The sequence below is a fragment of the Amphiura filiformis genome, chromosome 6, assembly GCF_039555335.1.
Source record: "Amphiura filiformis chromosome 6, Afil_fr2py, whole genome shotgun sequence".
Lineage (NCBI taxonomy): Eukaryota > Metazoa > Echinodermata > Ophiuroidea > Amphilepidida > Amphiuridae > Amphiura > Amphiura filiformis.
The window spans coordinates 35,718,158-35,740,496 of NC_092633.1; the positions used below are offsets into that span (position 1 = coordinate 35,718,158).

Below are 22,339 nucleotides of genomic sequence, written 5' to 3' on the forward strand. Positions count from 1 at the left end.
TTTAGATATGCATAGATGATAATTAAGTTTACTGTTGTTTCGGAGGCTTCATTTGTTTCGGAGGCTTCAATTGTTAACGGAAAGTTTGTATTGGGTCCCATTTTCAAACGGTGATATATATCTCCATGATTTAAAAACAAGTGACTTGAGGATCTACTTTGCTACATTTTGATAAATAGATTGGATGAGCTCTTTTATTTATATTTGCCCAAGCTTGCTGAACAGTTTGTTTCGGAGGCTTCAAAAAAGTTAACGGAAAATCGGCTCTTTGAAGTCAAGATTTTATAAAAATTTTAAAAGCTTGCAAATCAACTAATTTTTGTTACCCATTTCAAGTTAAGATATCAACTGTTATGAATCAAGAAGAAGTGAAGAAATAACCAAGAATTATGAACCAAAGCTATACCCACAAAGTTTGTTAACAATTGTTAACGGAAAATGAAGCCTCGAAACGACAAATATCAAGTCCGGTTCTCAAAAATACAGGGCTGTTCACAATTAAATCTAATGTGGCAGTGTTTACTGAACATATGACCGTACTTTCAGGATAAGAAAAATTATCCATGAACTAACTGAAGAAAACACAGGGTTTTACAAAAATGTTACTGTTTTTTACAGTTTTTCAAAATGGCAATATTAGGTACATTTAAGCCTGCTAAAACTGAATAATAACTCCCGAAGATGATTATGCTACCCAAGGTAGCTGCTAACTAGATGACTTATGTGGCCAAAAATCATGGAATTCTGTGGCTTTATTAGAAAACTACGGATCAAAATGTTAAAAATCCAAAGTTACACCCTTTACCGTGAAAATGACCGACCCCCCCTTTCGACCTGCCAAAAATGCTTGCCCCCCCTTTTTGTCCTGCCAAAATTCTTTGCCCCCCCCCTCTATAATTTACCACCCCGGGGGTACACATAATTATTGCACCACCCCTAATGTTGGCATACAGGGCAATTATTCGCTTTATTTTTTCATCTGTGTTATGTTTTAAGAGGGGACGCCGCCCCTCCCCTTCCGGGTAATTTATATGATGTCTATGGCTGAGGCCTACTGCCTATACACGCCCGGGGGGGGTACTCAAATTTTTTTTGGGTAGGGGTGTGCCTCCGAAGATTTTGAAGTAGGACCCATGGCTATACCACTTCAAACCTGATTTTTACTACCAATGCATATACCAACATAGAATAGACACCCATGACTATACCAGTTGAAAAGACAAAAATACCACCCATTGATATACCAACCCCATATACTGACCCATCCATATACATGTACCACTATACGTTTAGAATACCGTAACAAATTTTCATATTTTTTATTTCCTGTTTACTGTATTTTGTATTTTTTATTCTATTTATCAAGGGTCTATCATTTATTAATTATTATTATTTTGTTTGTTAGGGGTGGTGCAATAATTATGTGTACTCCGGGGCCGGGGTGGTGAATTATAGGGGGGCCGGGGGGGCAAAGATTTTTGGCAGGCCAAAAGGGGGGGGCAATTTTGGCGGAACATTTTGAGAATTCACAACCCCGGGGCACACATAATTGTTGCACCACCCCTTATTTTGTAATGAATACAAATCCAAAATATATTTATTGTTGTTTTGTTTTCTCAGTTTCCTTCATTTATGTTCGTTTGTCTTGTAGGGCCAATAATCTAGCCTAGTTCGTAACAAGTATTGTGTAGGGAAAGATGATTCTTGCACTTATTTATTTTAAATTTTATTAACAACAAACGAAAACCACAAAAACAGTGGTGCAGTCAGTGCCCCCCCCCCCCCTCATCATACCCTGCATGGTGAAAGAAGAACGAAACAAAAAATTAATAGAAATTTTGAACATCAACATGAGTTTTATATATTTATTTTTTTTTGTACGGTACCTTTTTTCGTCCCACTCATGATTTCTTGAAATTTTAAACGAATTTAATATTCATGCATTTCTGTTCAATGCAATTGCAATTAACATTGAATTTATCGAACCAAAACAACATCAATTTGACCCATGCATATCGATCGTGTGTGATCTTGACACTTTTGGCAGTGCTCGCGTGTCATGTCAGCTGAATTCGGCACCAAAAATAAAACTCAACTTTACACTAAAAACTTACCCGATTGTTGATAAAACCTATTTATATGATTCGATGCATTTAAAAATCGGCACTTAATTTACTCAAATTTTGTGATCCCGAGTTCCGAGAGGCAAAACTGACTTAAAAAACAGCGATGAAAAAATTGCTGTGCAACTTCGATACCGATAGTATTTCAGTGATTTATCAAAATTGGCCGGAGTAAACAAGTAGTGCTGGGCTCGCATATATTACACCGGAAGAGTGTCGCCATCTGTTTGCAATGACAACTCAACGTTTGCTAATCGGACTATCAATTGATTTGCCCAGCTCTGAATTTATGGTTCTGATTTGCCTTTGGATCGCGATGTTTATTTGGACACGATCAGACAATTTATTTTCGTGAAATTCATGCAAGTGAGTTTAAAGATTTTCGACCCATTGATATACCAAAATCTGATTTAGACCCCATTTCAATACCAATTTCAACTTACTACCCATGCGTATACCACAAAAACGGAAAAAATAAGGGGTCATTGATATACCAAGCGGCCGAAAATGCGACCCATGTTTGCGGCACGTCCCCGTATGGCCATTTGTACTGAGTACCCCCCCCGGGTATACACGTTATCATGGTTATCATAATAATCATATATCTTATATGTTAGGTTGAAATCACTACAAGCATAAGTGTGTACATGATAATGGTCTAGACTGAGGCCATAGGCTTATATCAAATTGATGTATGCCTATTTAGCTGTTGTTGGGAACTGTCACTACATTAGGCCTATGACTTTTAAAATTGTGTAGGTATGACTCTGTAAACTGATTCGTAACTTTTTCGAATATACTTCTGCTTGAAGCTCATTGACACTCAGACTGCCGAGGCAGTCTTAATCATGTATAAGCCTAGGCCCGGCCTTAGTTTTCAAAAATCAGCTGGGCAAAAAAGCCATTCATTGTACTATTGTATAGGCCTACTTAAAACTCTTAAACACTTTTGCCACCGTGAAACAATTATAACATTTCCAGTCATCTGCTAATCTTTTACCCAAGCTATGCTCTGAACACAGAGGATGTTTAAATAGGCCTATGAGTTTTTCTGGTTGACCAGATTTAATTATCAACTGATTTATCAAATCCCAGAATGAACAATAGGCCTACATTTCCCATTACCGAATGGGTTCTGACCTTGTGCTATTATAGGCCTATATCTGGTGTTTTCATGAATATTTTCTATAAGCAAATCACATTTAATTTTGTAAGTTTCGACTATTAGCTTGTTGCCTGCAATTTTAAAATTACCATTTTGTAGTACTGTGGAGACTTTGCCTTTTCTCTGAACATGAACAACAAGTTGGAGCCTCATCTCGACATGGTGAAGGCAATGAATTGAAGGCTGCCCCTAAACATGCTAAACTGGATGTCAATATTGGACTTCCGCGTTGAATGACGTCATACTTCAGCGTTTAAAATTGGAAACAATAAAAAAATATCCTTTTTCAATTTTAATACTTAAATGATCTAAAAAAAGACTTTTATCAAATCATATTTACCTTTTTTTATTATCATATTAAATGGTCCGAGGTTATAAAATGAGAATTTACTGGTAAAAACATTTTATGATATTTTTGATATTTTTGACAAATGAGTTCTGGAAAATGAGTAGAATCACTGCCTCATCAATGGATTTTGTAGTACACGAGTGACGATTGGGACTGTAATTATTGGTAAGGAAATTTCACTTTTTGGTTGTATTGAACGTATTATTAAAGAAAAAAAATAATATCATAAATAATTATAGATATCCAAAATGTGTAATAATGATTGGTATGCCATGAAAAGCTCAATATCAGGACAAATTGGTGATTTTACGTTGTAAAAATCGTATTCACGTATTTTTGCGCATACTCACTCCCATTTACAATGTTTACTGCGTATTGCATGCACAATGTGCATGTTCCATCACTCAGTTCAGAACACCGCCGTCCATCTCTCTGTCGGGGTTGTTGTTCCATCAGTGCACTTACCCATTCCTCATGGCTGTCAAAGGGGACACCCTCGCGAAATCCTTTATTGGTTTGTAAAGGGCCTTTCAAATTCAGTTCCCATGCCATGGTTCAAGTCAATTTTCTCTGCACAGAAAACACCACTGCACTGATCATCATCATGGATTCATGATCATGCAGATTACAAAAAATGTTGGATGACCAATTTGCTTTTCATGTTTGTATGTCTGGCTCCTGAGAAAGTCAGAATGTTCATTAACGACTGCTTTGAAGGCCTTGTTCGCTGACTACTGCCTTGTCACCCATTTCATCCGACAAGGACATATCGTCGCTAATTCTGAATGATCTCAAGTTGTTGCATGGTTGGAGTCCTGGCAGAATAATAAATAAATAATAAATACATTTTGGATAAATTATAAGGTGCCTTTCTCCAGATCTTAGTGGACTCAAAGTGCTGTAGTTTCGCTGCAATGGTCATGATGGTGAATCCTCACAATCAGATCGCATCAACTAGTCTAGGCCAGTTGCTGCCAAACGGCGCACACTATCCGCATTTAGATTGTAACATCCACCAATTATCTGTGCAGCTCCCCAAATTCCATTGGGTGAAGGAAGTTTTTGATAACCAACCAACTAATCACCGATACAGGAGGAAACTGGAGATCCCAGAGAAAACCTGCGAGAGCGAGCATGGAATCAGGATAAACCAAGTGCACATGAGTCAGTGGTGCAAGGCGAGGGAACTACCGCTGCACCAACTCGCTCCCCCGAATGAATGGATGAGAATGAATTAAATGGATTTCAATCCATCGAAGTGTTGTACCGGTACCATATTCTTTTGATCGGGCTGATGTCACACTAGACTGCCTAACTGGCCTGTATCTCGTTTCGGCCAAAGTACGTCTGTAAAACATACCTGTTTTTAATGACCTTGCAACAATGTTTCTATTGTCAGCAATAACAGCTTGCATTCACACTTTTGAGTTTATATGGTGAATTTTCGTACACATCATAAATAAGTGAAATCAGAATATCCTGAAAGGAATTTAGGTAACGAATTCAACGACACTGACCTCGCAACAGCTAATGTTTTCATGTAAACATGGCGTCATTAGACATTTTAGCCTACGTTTCAGTATCCTACTATCGGATCGTTGAAACAACGAAACCTCAATCCCGGCCTCATTCACGAATTCACTCACCTTCCTACACCACCAGTTGAAATAAAACTCGAAACATCCCGTGTTATTCCTCAAAACTACATGCACCTTCATTAATAAAAAATTGAAATCCTAGTAGAAATCCGTTATCAAAAATTGTTTGATATAAAACGTCACCAAAAGTAATTTTTCTGAAGAGTAGATACCGCGTGTCAAAATGGCGGCCGCAGTCGCATCCCCCCAGCTTTGTACGGGTACCCAGGTCACGGTATGTCTACGTGACGAACAGTCAAGGTCAGAGAACAGCGCAACCTGTCTGCTGTCATGGCGTAATATAATGGCTCCGCCCAATGAACGGCGCTGTCAATCATCCTTATTGCCTTTGTCGAACAGACTTTTACGCAGGTAAGAGCTCACGCTGTCCTCACTTTTAGGATCGACGAGCGTCAGGCCGACACAATCTGGTTGTGTAGGAGACTATCATCGTGATGCCCACGTTGGAACCATTGGATTACGGAAGAAATATTCATACCAGGACTGAAGCAAATGTGGCCATTTCTATGTTTGTACCGGGCAAGTACCGGACATTTTCCAACACGGAGCTAGCGGAAAATACTGCAAATTCGTCCAAGGTAAGCAAAGGGTTGGGGATCGCATTTTAACTTTGACTAAACTGTTTCGGAGTTAAGGCACGCTAAAAGTAGACCATTTCGGGGCTGTATTTGGTGTACATGTGACGTTTTGAAAAGAGTAAAAAACGACCACTTATTCGCTATTGCTGAAGTATACCCGCCGAATCATGTACCAATACACAAGGTATTGGTACATGAGATCAGGTATAATGTCACACAAGCATGACAACGGAAATTTAGCCTTGCAAAAACCAGTGTGTGCATGTGCACTGTGTAGTTCCCTGTCGTTGAGCTGGTTGCTATGCGTGCGCTTGTGCAAAGGGACAATGTTCCCAGATGTCCGGCCGAGTGAAGATCATGGAACCCTACATTTTTTTGTAGTGTACCGCTGTCATTACTACTTTAGTACATAACCATAGCTCTGCACAACGGTATGGGATAAACATACAAAAAGCTAGTGCAACACAATTGCATGATTTCAATTAGAGTTTGCACTAAAAAATGCAAGGCTCCTGTACCTACCGTAGCTTATAGTTACATGTTTGTCATAATATTAATTAGACTGCTTCTTGTACTTCTTGCCTACATGTAAACTTTTATGCTTGAAATTGTAATTAATTAATACTGAATTTAAAAATCCAGAATAAATAAAAATTTGTTAGCACATGATCCAAATCGGCTCGCCCAAACTGAGATGGCACTTCAGTGCAAACTTACATCTTAGGGCAGTGCTCACCAATACGAAAATGTTATACCGACAAATGATATGTCAGTTTTGCCCGGTTTTTAAAGTTTGCGTTGCGAACTACGCTGTCATCTGAAGAATCCTATCCTTATTCAGGGATTTAACTCCACAACAGCATACAGTACTCGGCAGTCCACGCTTTTTAATGCGTGCTGGTTCGAAATTCTGAAAATTGGTAAAAGCGTGGAGGTTTAAACTTTTTGGGTAAAAAGCATGGAATGGTATAAAGCGTGGGAATAAAATAAAAAGCGTGGGGATTGTTTCAACTTACAGTATATTTTTATTGAATAATAAAACAATCATAATTCCAAGAAAAATCGCCAAACCTGCGCAAGATAGAATTCCATTTGATACAGGCCGGCGCCTGTTTACGTGAGTCCAGACCAGCGCAATGTACACCCGGAAGTGATAAATGTGATATGCAAATGTCCGATTTTTCCATGACGTGTTACGATGTGTAGTAGTTTATTCTTTACATCGATCGTACGTGGTCGCATGTCATAAGTTGGGTACAATTTCCATTACATGATCAAAAATGACAAAAAATGTATTTTTTGATATGTTGTATATTGACAACATCTAACAATTACCACCACTTTTAACCTTAGCACATGCTTAATTTTTGAGATAATGCTTAATTACTAATTAATTAATACACAGGCGTCTATGTAAATCTCAATTTTCAAATGCATTTTCTCAAATCGGACCTCAATTACAAAAATGACTGTAAAATTGTTATTTTATGCAAGAATGTCATCAGATTTGGAGGATATGTTCTCAATACATTAATGCTTGAAATGAACCATTTAAAATTAATTGTACGTATGTTAATTACATTGTGAAGGTCAATGACCTTTTTACGAGTAATTAGCGAGATGGTTATTCTATTATTGAGGAAATTAATATCAAGAAGAGAAATGTACATTAGCATATTGCTAAAAATACTGAAATTCAACTATGGTTTCATTAAAAATATAAAAAATGGAACATATAACCCTTTAAGGTGGTACTACACCCCTTGATAAATTTGTGAATATTTTTGCATTTTTTCTCAAAAAATGATATACTGGTAACAAAAGTTATGTACATATTATAGGGGTAAGGAATCCAGTTACTACACTGGAATTTCAGTGACTCAAGACAAGCTGTACGAGTGTACGTTATTTATGATAAGAAAAGAGGTACCGCTAGAATGTACCTCATTTCTTAACATATGAACCCCTTGTCTTGAATCACTGAAATTTCAGTGAAGTAATTGGATTCCGCGCCTCTATATAATATAATATAACTTTTGTTACCAGTGTGTAGTTACTTATTTGAGAAAAATGCAAAATTAGTCACAAAATTTATCAGGGGGTGTAGTACCACCTTAAGTAGTCAGTAATTGTTTTAGTTGTACAAATTCAACATTCAGAGCTGTCAATACATCATACCCTCACTAGATTTGAAAAAGTAACCAGTAGTTTTGACATGCTGCCATGTGAATTTTCACAGGCCCTATTGCACACTCCCGCATCCGCCTGCTCCACATCCGCCTGCTCCTCCACCCCTGGCATTTTTCATTTCAACTGATGTGATTTTTTTACTGAATGCTGTATAATTATATGCTTCAGTAGACTGAAAGAGTATAACATTAGGCTTAAAATGAGGTATCAGTCACTGCTGTAGGATATGGGGTTACGGAAACTTCGGAAAGCCAATCAAATTTGTATCGCAATTTTCAGAAAAGTGTAATCCCTCCACCCTTTTTGCATACCCAACTTATGACATGCGACCACGTATGAGTGACGTCATTAATCATGCATAATTGATTGAGCGAAGAAGGGTAGGATAGGGCTATAGTCACTGAACACAGCGCAGTAGCGCACGTCTCACAAGATACGAATCAGTACAAACACAAACACGATATTAATGATTAATTTTTGGCCCCCACACATATGTGGGGCTTATGTTATTTCATCCAGATTGTTGCCTGTTTCTTTGTTTGGCTGCATGGTTGGCTGCTGTCCGCCGTCCGGGCGGAAGCATTAACCCACTCTGCAGTTCCAACGAAGTAACCGATCAACTTCATTATTATGTTTCCAGGGTTATTAGGAGTTAAGAAAACCTAATAATGATAATATTGGATGGCTTATTTCGCATGATACCATACAGCCCTCGAATTAACCCACAGCATCCATGGCATTTTGCCATGGGTGCCCATCCCCACTGCCGTAATGCCCGCAAAATATGTCCTTCACCCAAGGCAGTCACTTGCCGTGCCCTCTCATGAAGTTGCCGTCGGTGCCCTAGCTCTGCCCCTTCATTATAAAATCATCTATCTATATGTGTGTGTGTGTTTTCTTCACTTTTGAGAAATTGCCTTGATGCCCTTCTCAAATTTTCAACAGTTGCCATGATGCCCTCTTGAAATATTACAAACTGCCATGCTGCCTTGCCTTTTCAGTGAAAATCCAAGGCAATTTTCAACTTGCCCTAAAAAAGTTGCTGTGCCCCTTCAGAGCCTTAATTCGATGGCTGATACCATAATATATCGGATTCGTCATACAAATATCGAACTCGCGTTGGCTCGTCCGATATTTTTACGACTCATCCAATATGTTATGGTATCATGCTCAGCCATCCAATATTATATCATTATTGTGTCTTCAGAATCTTGCATCCTATACTTTGTGCATAAAGTAGCTGTCCGATAAATTTGTGTATCGGTCGTCTGGAGCTACAGGGTTTTGTCATACTGTATCTGTAACCTCTTCATAGAGTGCATAGTTCATATACACCCGGTACTTTATGTGCACAAGTCGCCATGTATGTCTCTTTTGGTATGATTTTTACATTTTTTTTGTAAATCGTGACATGCCATTTAATAACCAAAAATCACATTTTTGACCAAAAATCATAGTTTTGACCTAAAATCACATTTTTGACCCAACATCACATTTTCGACCCAAAATCACACATTTTTTTAAAGCAAACATGTTTTGACCAAAAATCATGTTTTTTACTAAAAATCATGTTTTTGACCAAAAAGAGATTCTGAAGACATAATAATGATAAAATTTGATGGATACTTTCACATCAAACTTGGTTTATGGTGGCCTGGTGTCCTGCATAGTTTGTTGTCATGGTATTGCTTATTTATGGATATATTAATGAGCTTATTTGCATATTTTGCCTGCATTTTCATACTCTGCAGCTTAAGGGGGTACTACACCCTTGCCCAAATTTGTGCCTATTTTTGCATTTTTCTCAAAAATTATAGCGCATTGGTGACAAGGAAGATATGTATATTATAGGGGCAATGACTACAACTACTGCACTGGAAATTTTATTTCAGCACAGACAACAGTTGTGGAGTTACAGTCAAAAATGAGGGAAAACCAATATTTGATCAATAAATCAATAACTACTTGCTTTGAGTTGCTGAATTTTCAGTACAGTAGTTGTAGTCCTTGCCCCTATACATATCTTACTTTACTTGTCACCAATGTGCTATAATTTTTGAGAAAAATGCAAAAATAGGCACAAACTTGGCCAGGGGTGTAGTACCCCCTTAAACGCAATCACCGATCAACTTCTAATCAGTGGTATTGTGATAGTATATTGTGGCCTGATGTGCTCTTATAGTTTGTGGCATGTTATTTGCATATTTATAAATATATATGGGCCAGAGCCAAAAATGGTCATCACTCAACCTAAAATTTAGAAATTGTTACAGGAGTGAATTTCTCCTCTGGTTTAATAGACCACTTACCAAAGATTATGAATCGGCAAAAAAAAAAAGTAAAATTTGCCCGTCAATTTTGGAATACAAGCAGCAAGATACACACGTAGCGCCCTCTCGGTGTGGCGGGACGGAATTGTTAAATTTGATGTTACTGCATATTTAAAAAAGATAGGATTTTTTTGTTTATGGTATTATAAAGGTCTTCTGTATCTACAATTGCAGCACTAAAAAAAATGTCAGTGGACTTTGCAAAAATAAAGAAATAAATTAAAATATGTGTAAAATTCCGTCCCGCCACATTTTGAGGTGATTTTTTTACGTAACAAAAAAAAAGAAAAAAAAAATTACCAAAATATCAACTATTAATGTAATAAACATTCCTGAGTACATAAAAATTGGATTCATCAACTTTGCTAGGCTCAAAACCATTTTAACTTCTTCTATTTCAGGCCTTTTGTGGTAGGATGCCAGTAATAATGCTATTTTCAGGGTCTTTGGTGTAAAACACGGCGCCGCCACATTTTGAGATGATTTTTTTTTAAGTTCAGGAACTATGAAAAATTTCTTTCTCAGTCAATATTTTGCAATAATTTTTCATTGGAAGTGAAAGAAAAAACAATTTTGTCAGTATTAAAGTGAATCAACTGCTTTTTTTCTTGATTTTGACATGGTGGACAAAATTCCGTCCCGCCACATTCCGTCCCGCCACATTGACATGATTTAAAAAATTAATGAGCGTACTATAAAAGAAGGGGTGAATTTTATCATTCCTCCCATAACAAAAGAAGGATAGTTGAAGTTAATACCAATGTTAGAAACAAATGTTTTATCCCAGTACTTTTGATAAAAATTCAACAAATGTACTGTGTTCACAAGTACATGAAGTTTATCATTCCGTCCCGCCACATCAATGAATTTGTGTTACCGTGGCAACGTGTTGATTCTTAGGACTATTTTTCTTGTGTGTGAATGTAGTCTGTAACTTACTTGTTTATATTAAGAACATAAAGAATCCATAAAATAAACAGGCACAGAGCTACAATTTAAAAGGCCTATCAAAATTCCGTCCCGCCACAAACGGGAATTTTGGCTCTGGCCCCATATGAGCTTATTTGCATATTGCATATATTATATAACAAACATTTGTTATTTACACACTTTTGTGTGTGGCCACCTTAATTTCGGACGGCGTAATTCTAGTTTATTAAAAGTAATGAAGTTACATTTTGTTTTGAGGAATACAACTTAGCTTTTTTCGGAAAGTTTTGAGTTTGTTTCAACTGGTGGTGTAGGATCGCAAGGTGAGTGATGTAATGTATGTTATTTGCATATTTATCAATATTTATGAGCTTATTTGCATATTGCATTATTTATAACAAACATTTGTTATTTACACACTTTTGTGTGTGGCCACCTTAATTACGAACCACATAATTCTAGTTTATTAACTTTACATTTTGTTTTGAGGAATACAAAGCTTTTTTCGGAAAGTTTTGAGTTTGTCTCAACTGGTGATGTAAGATCACAAGGTGAGTGAATTTGTGATGAGATTTCCTTGTTTCAACTATAGGATACAAGACGTACATGTAGGCTAATAGGGTCATACACATGCGTGTTGGCATTTTTAAATTCTTGAATTCGCTGGTAATAATCATTTCAGACTGTCCCTGATAAGAAATCGAACTTTTTGAATTATTTCACCAGAGGTATTTATGTTATGACATGTTTTGTCATTTCTCCCATTGAGTACAACGGTAAGTGTCCCCTCGTGTCCGAGTGCGTAAGATGGAACAGCCAAATATTGGCAAGAAGATCTGCCAACAGATTTGCTATATTTAATTTTTTTGTTCGTGGACACGGATTTGGAGAGTCCCTGGACCTAACATCAAGTGCTGCCATCATTTAAAAAAAATGTGTTTAAAAAAAAAATCACAGATTTGGAGAGTCCCTTGACCTAAAGCGAAGTACTGCAATCATTTGTGGTTGATTTTGTGTCTAGTATACCTCGACTGCCTAGATTTAAGTAGCCAGTTTTAACCACCATTTATCAGCGGGAGCTCAAGCCAAATGGTTAAATGGTGTCTGTCTAGAGATTGGAAGGTTATGGGTTCGAATCCCATGCCGGCATATCCCCTTGCTTTTTTTTCAAAGCTTGCTTGTGTGCCGGACTAATTTAAGTTTAAAATAAATAGCACCCTCAATTTGCACGCAAATGTGCAGTTTATAGAATAAAAATTACCACAAAAAACAGAAGAAAATGAGTACATGTAATTTGATATAGAAATGAAAATATCTTTAAAAAGCTTTAAAATATAGTGTTCATGTGATAGCTGTTATATTCTCCAGGTCTAGAATTGAACATGTACATTGTGTAGGCCTATGTTTTTTGTTAGAAAAATTAATAAATGATCACATCAAACAACCGTAACATGCATTGATTTCAGTGCACATTTAAAAGCACATTGGTCAACATGAGATTTGATGTTGCCTGTTTTTTTTGTTTAATTCATAATTTATTGGGAGGTAGTTTTTCTTCTACCAAATTTGTACAAATGCATTGTAACTAATTGTTTCATGTTTTTTGTAGATTACAAAGTATGTTTACTACAAAATCATTGACCTGTGTTAAGGAGTACACAGAATCGTGACAGCATATGTATTATTGCTGGTCTAGTTTTGTGCTTGACAGCTAATTTGGAACACGGGTCATTAATTTTGAATTGCGATATCCATCCAGTGTTGCCATGCAGTGTGGTGCATTATTCCCACTTTTGGGCTCTTTCAGACCAAAGCACAATGCAGCTTGGCATCCAGTTTTGGACTTACCAAGCCAAAGCAACTAAGCTTTGGTTCAAATAAGGGCTATATTAGTATATGGTCATTTAATTTCATATTTTAGTGTGAGCAATAAGCAGCAATATGTGTGTCTTCTATATATTATTTTGCATGAATTTTCAAATTTTTTTAAAACCAACATTTTTTTCCAAAGAGACTGTCTAATCAGTATTAATCACTTCACATTGTACATGTAGAATGGATATTTTCATTCAGTGACATGCCCAAGGGTGGCATTGAGGGCTTCAGGTCACAGGTTTTCTGCAAAAATAAAATAAAATATTTGTGAAATCATAAAATAAAAAATGAATGTAGATATATTTATATAGCGCTTTATGCCGTAAACAGCCTCAAAGCGCTTTACATTTATTCCGCCGGCGTTATTAGAATATGTCGGAACCATGTTTGCTGCCTACAAATGGCGCAGGGTTCATCAGTACAATGACTGTGACTACCCCTAACAGCTTCCCATTGCACCTGGGTGGGGTGTGAATGTGAATTGTATGTTATTTGTGAAATCATGTGAATGTTATTTTTAGGTGGTTAGGTTGTCCGAAAGAAAAGATCTTATTGCATCACAAGTCGTGTGTCAGTGTGCGTATCCATCTGTCCGTCATCAATTAGGCCTAAAAAAAAATTGTTTGATTGGCGTAACCCGACCTACCCTAAAATTAGGCCCGACCCTAACTTTTTTTTTTCCTTTTTTTTGCCAAAACAATTAATAAAATTTAAAAAAAAAAAAAGTAAAAGGCTCTGAACCTTGTTTTTTTTTTCTTTTTAAATTTATTTACTTTAAAAAAAAAAAAAATTTACAGGTTAAAAAGTAAAAGAAAAAAAGAAAAAAGAAAAAGAATCCCGACCTACCTACCTAAAAAAATTTTATGTTACGCCAATCAAACAATTTTTTTTAGGCCTTATGTAAGGCTTTAAATACGGTAGTTAAAATTTGGTCTCATATGAACAGTTCAAATCCTGTTGACCGTTATGTTCTCAGAATCTTCTACTTTGTACAGAGTTAAAAAGTCATAATCAAAACTTGGACTCAACATGGGGACTGTGTTGAATAGGCTCATTTTCATCCCCAAACATTTTCAATTATTTTGGTCATATTTGTGACCAAAAAAGGCCCATTTTTGACAAAACAATAACATTTTTCACAACAAAATCCCATTTTTGACAATTGATATAATAACATTTTTAACAACAAAATCACATTTAGATTATATGCTATATTGTGTGCTTTGTATAGGGCAAGCCGATTCGAGTAAAAAAAATCTTTGGAGCGCAAGTCAAGGGGTGCCACGCTCCTTTAAAACGAAGGACTGGTTGCATGCCGACAAATCACCCTTGTATTTGCGGTTAACTTTATGCCCATGATTCTAGTACAGTGAGCTGTGAAATACGTACCTTTTCAACAACTCTTCCTATACCTTCGTACAGGAGCTAACCGTTGTTAATTCGTGATGAATCCACACTTGTGTATGCAAATGAGGGTATGCGCGCGGAGTGATGTACGCGCCGAGTACGGCGATTGTACGGTCAACTGTACATGCACAGAGCAAAAATATGCGCACACAAACCCATGACCGGGCTTGTCCTTGACCTTGTTCTGATACAAATAAACAAAACAAACCCGGTACAAATATTCAGCCCGGGTATAAATAAATAAAGAAGTACGTATTTTGCACGAAAAGATGTTTAAAATATAGCGTTAAATTTTAATGATTTTTAAAAGCAAACCTCCCACGACCAGGTCCCAAGATACCGTGTTTGAATTTTAGTGTCAGTGATTTTATCGATGTGCATGATTTTAATACCGGCACCGGCTGCAGTGCTGTTCGTTCCAATATCTACCCCCCGGGATCTACCCCATGTTCAAGCTATACTTTTAATCTTCAAATGTGTCCCTAAATTTAAACATAACATAAATTCAGTACTGTTTATATAAAAATCTTGAAAGTGAACATGAGTAATTGTTAGAAATAAGCTGAAATAGTGATAACAGTAATATAACTTATTAAACCAACAAGCTTTGCAGTTGAATAAAATCGCTTGCTCGAGCCAGCGCGGAAAATCCAAACTCAAAATTTGTCGTCTGGTGTGAATCACTTTGTTGTTCAACTTGTTATCTTGAATTGTAGCCTATTTTCGTAAGATAAACTTGTGAAAATGCGTGAAATCCTTGATATTAAGCAGGTGAATGTTCCCGGAAGTGGAAAGCTTGTAGGCTGTATCGGGGAACCCGTCGAAATTGTCGAAGATCCTTTACCTGAATTTCTTCTGGGGTTTGACCCCAACGAAGAGGTAGAGCTTGATGAAGAATACAGAGAGGTGATAGAGAAGATGATGGAGGAGGAAGACGATATGCTACTGCTTTGTATTGCTGCTGAGATTCAGAAGCAAGCAGCTACAAGTCCAAACCTAGACCAGCCTGTACAGGAAACCAAACCTGAGATGCAACAACAAGCTAGCACTAGCAGGTTTAAGATTTTGACAGAAGAAGATCTTCTCAAAATTGAAAGTGATCGGGAAGAGAAGACAACAAAGAGAGCAACGAAATGGGGAGTGAAGGTGTTCAAAGGTACATAGATTTTACAATGTTTGATAAAATGTCCAAGATACTGTTCTATTTTATTACATTTTGATCAAGATAAATCATTAAATGTATTTTTGAATGAACTGCTGAAAACTGAAAAGATACCAATACCCACCAGCCTAAACTCATTCATCTACAGGCTGGTTGGTAGGCATAAACCATTAAATAAATGTATTTTTAATGACCTGAAAAACTGAAAAGTAAATAGAGTTTAGGGCCTAGCATATAGCCTCTCATGCTCGGGCCTAGGCTTAAGCTTAACTATAAACTCATTTAGCTTAGTCATGTTAGTAGGCCCTAATGGATCAAATTGTTTGAACATCTTGTAATTTTCGCGTATTGTTCTTTATTGTTGTTGATAGATTGGTGCCAAAGCAAGGAATTGTCAACTGATTTTGAATTACTACCAATCGACGCTCTTGCTGAACTTTTGAGAGAGTTTTACGGTGCTGTTCGTCAGAAAAATGGGAATATGTATGCACTGCCAACTTACAGAGGGCTACGGTCAGCTTTACAGCGACACTTGAATAGTGCTCCTTTTAACAGAAACATTAACATTCAGAGTAATCCTCAATTTAATGCGGCAAACCATGTGTACATGGGAGTAATCAAAAGACTCAAGAGACTTGGTCTGGATGTATCTGAGCCACATCCAGCAATAAGTAATGGTGACTTACAAAAAATGCTATCCTCCAAGAAACTCAGCAAAGAAGACCCAAGAAGTCTGCAACGCTTGGTATGGTTTTATTTAGAATTTCATTTTTGCAGAAGGGGTTCTGAAGGGCTTAGAGAACTAAGAAAGGATTCTTTTATAGCACGAGAAGATGACACGGGGGCGCGTTACTACACCATGGCATATAATGAGGCAACCAAAAATCATCCGGGTGGCGAAGAGAGTATTGGGGGGAAAACCAAAATGAAGAGAATGTACGAAACAAAAACTGATACATGTCCAGTGGCAGCATTGGATTTGTATTTAAGTAAGCTTTCGCCCGAGAGTGATTGTTTATTTCAAAGGCCAAGGGATAAGTTCAAAGCGAGTGATGATGTATGGTATACCAAACAAGCTGTTGGGGTCAATACATTAGGTTCAATGTTAAGAGAAATAAGTAAGGAGGCTGGACTTTCCAGAATATATACCAATCATAGTGTGAGAGCTACAACAATCAGGTCACTGAATGATGCGGGTTTGAAACTAGGGTTATAATGGCTGTCAGTGGTCATAGGTCAGAGGCAAGTGTCACGTAGCTATTGTACAGACATCAACGCATAAACCAGAAGCGAGCCACATCAAACGCACTGCAATTAGCACTTGGCAATGAAATAGTGGCACCTGAAACAATGTCCATAGACCAGCCAACAGCTAGGCCTACTTCTGCATTTCCAGTTTTGCTACCAAGACCTAGCACTAGCAGTAGTAGTACAGGTGCCGTGTTCCAACAAGCTGACCAGCACATCAGTATCACACCACATTCATCACTTTCACATGGCCTATTCAGTGGTTGTAAATTCAAAGGGAGTGTGGTAATCAATGTTAATAATAATGAACAAAAATAGGTACCGTTTTTAGATAGCTTACCTTGAAGTTTGAAGTTCATGATGAGTTGAAGTTTGAACATGTTAAAGGAGCATTCATTGGCATCATTCCTTCTTTTACAAACACAAATGAAATTTGTATGACTCGTAAATATCCAAAGTAGTAATCCATAATATTTCCAGTTATGAGTAGGATTCCAAGTCAAGTGTAATATTTCCAGCTGTGCCTTTTATAATACTAGACCTGACCTAGTCTGGACCATGTAGGCTACACATGCATGCATGCCATCATGACATGATTGATTTGGACGTATGCACACGCTGTCATGATGCGCACTGTCATGAGCGTATATTCGTCTGTTGTTGTAGCTCCAATGAATGCAAAAATGAATTATTTCCAAGTAAATGAATCGATTTCAAGTATCCCTCAGGCTGAAGGCAAACATTAATTGAAATCCCAAAAACACGGTGATATTCAAATACATCCGTAGAAGTAGGCTCAGCGCCAGTGACATGTTTGAGCGACGTTTAAAAAATCACTGCACTCACATGCTCATGCAGTCATTGGCAGTGATGCACTCTTCTGTCTTCTTCAGCATGTTCAGGGTGCAAATCAACATTTTCGTGAATGAAATCTGGCGTAGATTCGATGCAATGATCATAAACCTTTTAAAAAGATTATTTACCAATCAATAAATGTGTTTTTTAATCCTTTTTTTTTATCATTTCAATGATAACATTCGTTCCTCATGTCGCTTGCTGAGTGATAGGCGAGCTGCATGATTCAAAAATTCTGTCCAGCACATGTCATGTCGTGCATTGCTACATGGATCGCTTCACCAGTATTAATGACAAGAGGGTCAGTTTTTATTATAGCATTTCATTTTAATTGCTGTAACTTTTATGTGATGTTAACATTTAAATTGTATTGTGACAGATGTGACTGTATTAGTAATCAAAAGCGTAATAAAAGCGTGAAACTGTGAAATAAACGAAATATATTTGTTGAATTTTGAACATATTAATGACTTTAATATTGTCCACCCCTATACTGCATAATGCACTCGCCCGGATAAACAAAATACGCGCATGCAAATTACCATCGCTGAGAACATGTTTGCACGACAGAAAAAAGTAAAAGGCAGCCTTTCTGCCAGAACTAAAAAACAGCCTCAAATACTTGTTTTCTGGGTTGTTTTGGTGATTTTGAAGCTTAAAATAGTGTCAAAAGTGAGTGTCGTTGTTGAAAGGGATTCAACAAAGGTATACGCCGTTGTACATCAGCGAATTAACAACGGTAAAAAGCGGGTTTATTTTGCTCGGGCAGCTAAAGCTGCCCTCGCAAAATAAACCCGTCTTTACCGTTGTTAATTCGCGATGAACAACGGCGTAACCTTGTTGAATCCCTAATTGAGGTGAACCAAAAGTGTAATTTAATGTTTCCTCAAATTAACATTTTTGCATGCAGTGAATGAATAGCACAGGTAGACCTATAACACATAGATCTCCGATCTCGTATAGTAGGCTATATGGGTCCCTGACTATAACTGGCAATTGGTTAGTGTGTGATGGCTTGAGCCTTAAAAGAAATTGGCAACCCTTATTTTTGTTTTGTTTTTTTTCCTTTTTGAGCAAGCTTGGAACCATTCCATAAAAGATACTGAACTACTTTCCCCCTGGTAATGGTGTCAGTTAAGTGTAGATGAACAGCAAAAAGGCAAATAACAAAAAAATTATATAATAATAAATACACAGGAGAGTTCATGTCACATTGTACAATGACATGTAATGTATAACAGGAACCCATGGGTTATATCAACAGTATTAAAGTAACTTTATGACAGTTGGAAATCTTTACGAAATTTAGATCCCTACATTGTATATATTTAATACACTGTCCATTTATTTTCAATGTCTATTTTCTACAGGGCAAATAGAATCAGGTGAATCACCTCTGAGGCCTTTACAGCACACTTGTTAGTGCTTGGCTGCCTTCAGACCCCCATATAGCTCCTCCTTCCTCTACTTACAACTGGCAAGCCAGTCAGTCAGTCAGTCAGTCACCCAGCCAGGAATCACTGCCCTGTTCTCTGTTGGTCTGTGAGGTGTAGTCAGCTTACTAGCTAGTCAGTCACGCATCCATCCATCATGCCGCTGTTTGGGAAATCTCAGAAGACTCCCCAGGAGTTGGTGAGGAACATGAACGATATGCTGGAAGCCCTGTCCAAAACAGATCCATCAAACACAAAGAAACTGGACAAGGTAGGAACAGTAGTTAATGTTTCTGACATATTGCTTTAATTAATGCTTCACATTGTAGACGTACATTGTAACATCATGCTCACCCTCTACAAATGAAAAGCTGTCTAGCTTTCAAACATCACAAATTGAACGCTGTGTGTGTGTTAATGTGGCCTAACTGATTGATAGTCAAATTAATGTTCTTACTGAAATAGTACATAGTGTTGATCATCTTTAAAACTGAACTTTGATCTTGTCAATCTTTGCCTCTGTTGTCATGATTTGTTATAGTTTATTATGTGGTATCATGTATGTTTCACACTTCTCCTTAAATGATAACTCGTACATGTATATCATGTTTGTGGTGTTGCAAAAGCAATTTGTAGTTCACAATTGAGTACAAGTACGTTCATAATGATATGGATCCACAATTTATGCAAACAAACAGAATCCTGAATACATGTTCGTGATTCTAGCTACTCAAGGTTTCTGGATGCTTGAACATGCTACTTGTGCTGCAATAAAACAACTAGTCCGGCTGTTTGGGTTAGATGGTTTCATCAGCAGGCTTATTTACATGTAGTCATCCCAGCAAAAGTGTTTAAAAAATAAAAGTGTGTATAATTTTCCTAATGATAAGTCATTAAAATTGTCATTAAGTATTTTTGAAGTGAAAAATTTGGCAAAAAACCAGGTAAATCAGCAGAATTGACCAAGTTGAAGCTCCATTCAAACACATGCACATGTAGCTAATTGGATGATTTTACAGTCCTCCTGATGAACAGATCACTGAATACTACTACTAGGCATAGTGTTTTTCTATTCTGATAATTACTGTATGGAAGGTACAAAATGATATTGTTTAGGGTGTAAAATTGTCACCCTTAACCAATTCAAGATATCAACTGTCTCGATTGCACAACGGTTAAAATTTTTATACCTCCTCTCCTGAATCTTGAATTGCCCAGTGCTGACATTTTCTTCACCCCAATCTCATTTTATATTGCTCAAGTGCAACATTCAGCAAAGAGACTTGGGAAAACCACCTTGCCTTGCTCTGCTACCTGACTGCCCCACTTAGTGAGTATTTGTTGATACGCCATTCAATAATAGCAATAATACTTTTTTCATCCACTCAAGTATCGAGAAGATGTGTCCAAGACTCTTGTTGCCATGAAGGAGGTGCTGTATGGTTCAGGAGGACAGGAGCCGGTGACTGAACAGGTTACACAGCTAGCGCAGGAGATGTATGCACTCAACTTGTTGGAGCACATGATCAACAATCTAGGCAGAATTGAATTTGAGGTTAGTCACTTTTGTGGAAAACACCATTCTTTCTCACCCCTCTCTCTCTCTCTCTCCATGTTTGTATTCTTAACCGTGGTGTTGTCTCTTGTCTGCTTCTGGCAGCTACATTTTGTAGAACTAGAAAAAGATTGCAACTGAATAAAGGAAAATTGCTTTGGATATGTCGGCACAGTTTCGTTCAACTAACTTTGTTGTTTTAAATTCTGAATCTTTTTACATGGAACCTAAAATGTATTTTTGACTGTTCTTGTTATACATACTTAAATTCTGTAACAGTTAATACAGTCCAACCTCTTTTATCAGGGACTATATATTTTTTTACTACAGGACATATTTTTTTTATATACCTGAATTTTCAAGATATATGTTTAAATTTCCATGTGTTTCAATGGGTAAAAGGACTTTTCTTTGATAGCTTCTAAAAGTGCTTATTTTGTCAATTTCCATATCAAGTTCTAAGTTGGAAATCATCAAGTATATAGGTAATAAAAGTGGTTTTCCAAGTAAAGTGTTGGATACGAGCCATTAGACCAATAGGCCTATAAAGTATATATACATGTACCTCTGTTAATAATTTATACAGCCAAGATGGGACCAATCATTAGCCGGCTAAATGAAAAATCTGGATAAGTATATTTCATGAATACATTGAATGTCCAAAGTGCTAAATCTGGGATAACAAAAGATTGCTCAATATGAGCAATATGAGGGAGGCACTAATAAGGAAATAGAAGAAGAATATGGGGTAATATTGCTGGTAGTGTGCAACAGGAGTATGAAATTTAGGTGTCCAAGCATTTAAAAACAAGTTTTCCTATTATATGTGAAGAACACACAGTCAGGTAATAAGAAAGATCTGGATGAAAAAAGGTCTGCATATTGACATGAGAAGCAAAGCTCCCAAAGTAAGATGGTATCTTCAAGTGAAGTAGATAACATAGCAGGTACTAAATTGAATTTTTGTATGTATTTTTGGAATCGGTTTCTTGACTTTCCTCCCAATGACTGTATTTTATTATACCTTGGAAGGGCAGAAACAAGATGGCAACAGTAGATTTAAGATTTAGGAAAGAGACCATGCCACATTATAGATGACTGCATTTGTGTAACGGATCTGGGAGAGGCAGACCCAGACCTGGGAACTTAAAAACAATTGTTGTAGAAAGAGAGAAAACTATAAGTATTCCTTCATGACTCACATATCAAGAGCAGATATCTAATGATAGGCTTATTGATATTTTCATGCACTCCTACTATTTGTACTACCTTGGAAGAGCTAGTAAGGTGTGAAAATTCTTGTTGCACAAAATATTGCATATTTTCAGTGCATGAGACAGTTGACATTGATTGTCACTCTGAATGGTCTGTTCCGATGGCCAGGAATGCTTGTCAATCTTAGACTTCCGGAGAAATTTATTTTTACCGCTGTGACCAATTTCAAAAGTTAGGACAAAAACAGGGTTATATATTATCCACCC

At 37.1% G+C, this 22,339-nt stretch overlaps 2 protein-coding genes across 2 annotated transcripts in view; both read left to right on the forward strand.

Annotated features, from left to right (window-relative positions):
* Window positions 1-3,735: 3,735 nt before the first annotated feature.
* The window catches only part of LOC140155343 (calcium-binding protein 39-like), a 37,210-nt gene continuing 18,606 nt past the window's right edge, over window positions 3,736-22,339 (forward strand). Inside the window, 3 exon segments of the mRNA XM_072178142.1 lie at window positions 3,736-3,802; window positions 19,241-19,574; window positions 20,694-20,858. Of these exon segments, the coding sequence (XP_072034243.1) occupies window positions 19,461-19,574; window positions 20,694-20,858 (279 nt within the window). The 5' untranslated portion in view covers window positions 3,736-3,802; window positions 19,241-19,460.
* LOC140154490 (uncharacterized protein KIAA1958-like) lies at window positions 15,350-16,983 on the forward strand. The gene is made up of 2 exons (XM_072177058.1): window positions 15,350-15,761; window positions 16,139-16,983. The coding sequence occupies exons 1-2, from the start codon at window positions 15,350-15,352 to the stop codon at window positions 16,981-16,983; spliced, it is 1,257 nt and encodes a 418-aa protein (XP_072033159.1).

Coding starts and splice junctions, on each gene's coding strand:
- LOC140154490 (XM_072177058.1), top strand. CDS start 15,350: ATGCGTGAAATCCTTGATATTAAGCAGGTGAATGTTCCCGGAAGTGGA. Junction 15,762..16,138: donor GGGAGTGAAGGTGTTCAAAG/GTACATAGATTT, acceptor TGTTGTTGATAG/ATTGGTGCCAAAGCAAGGAA.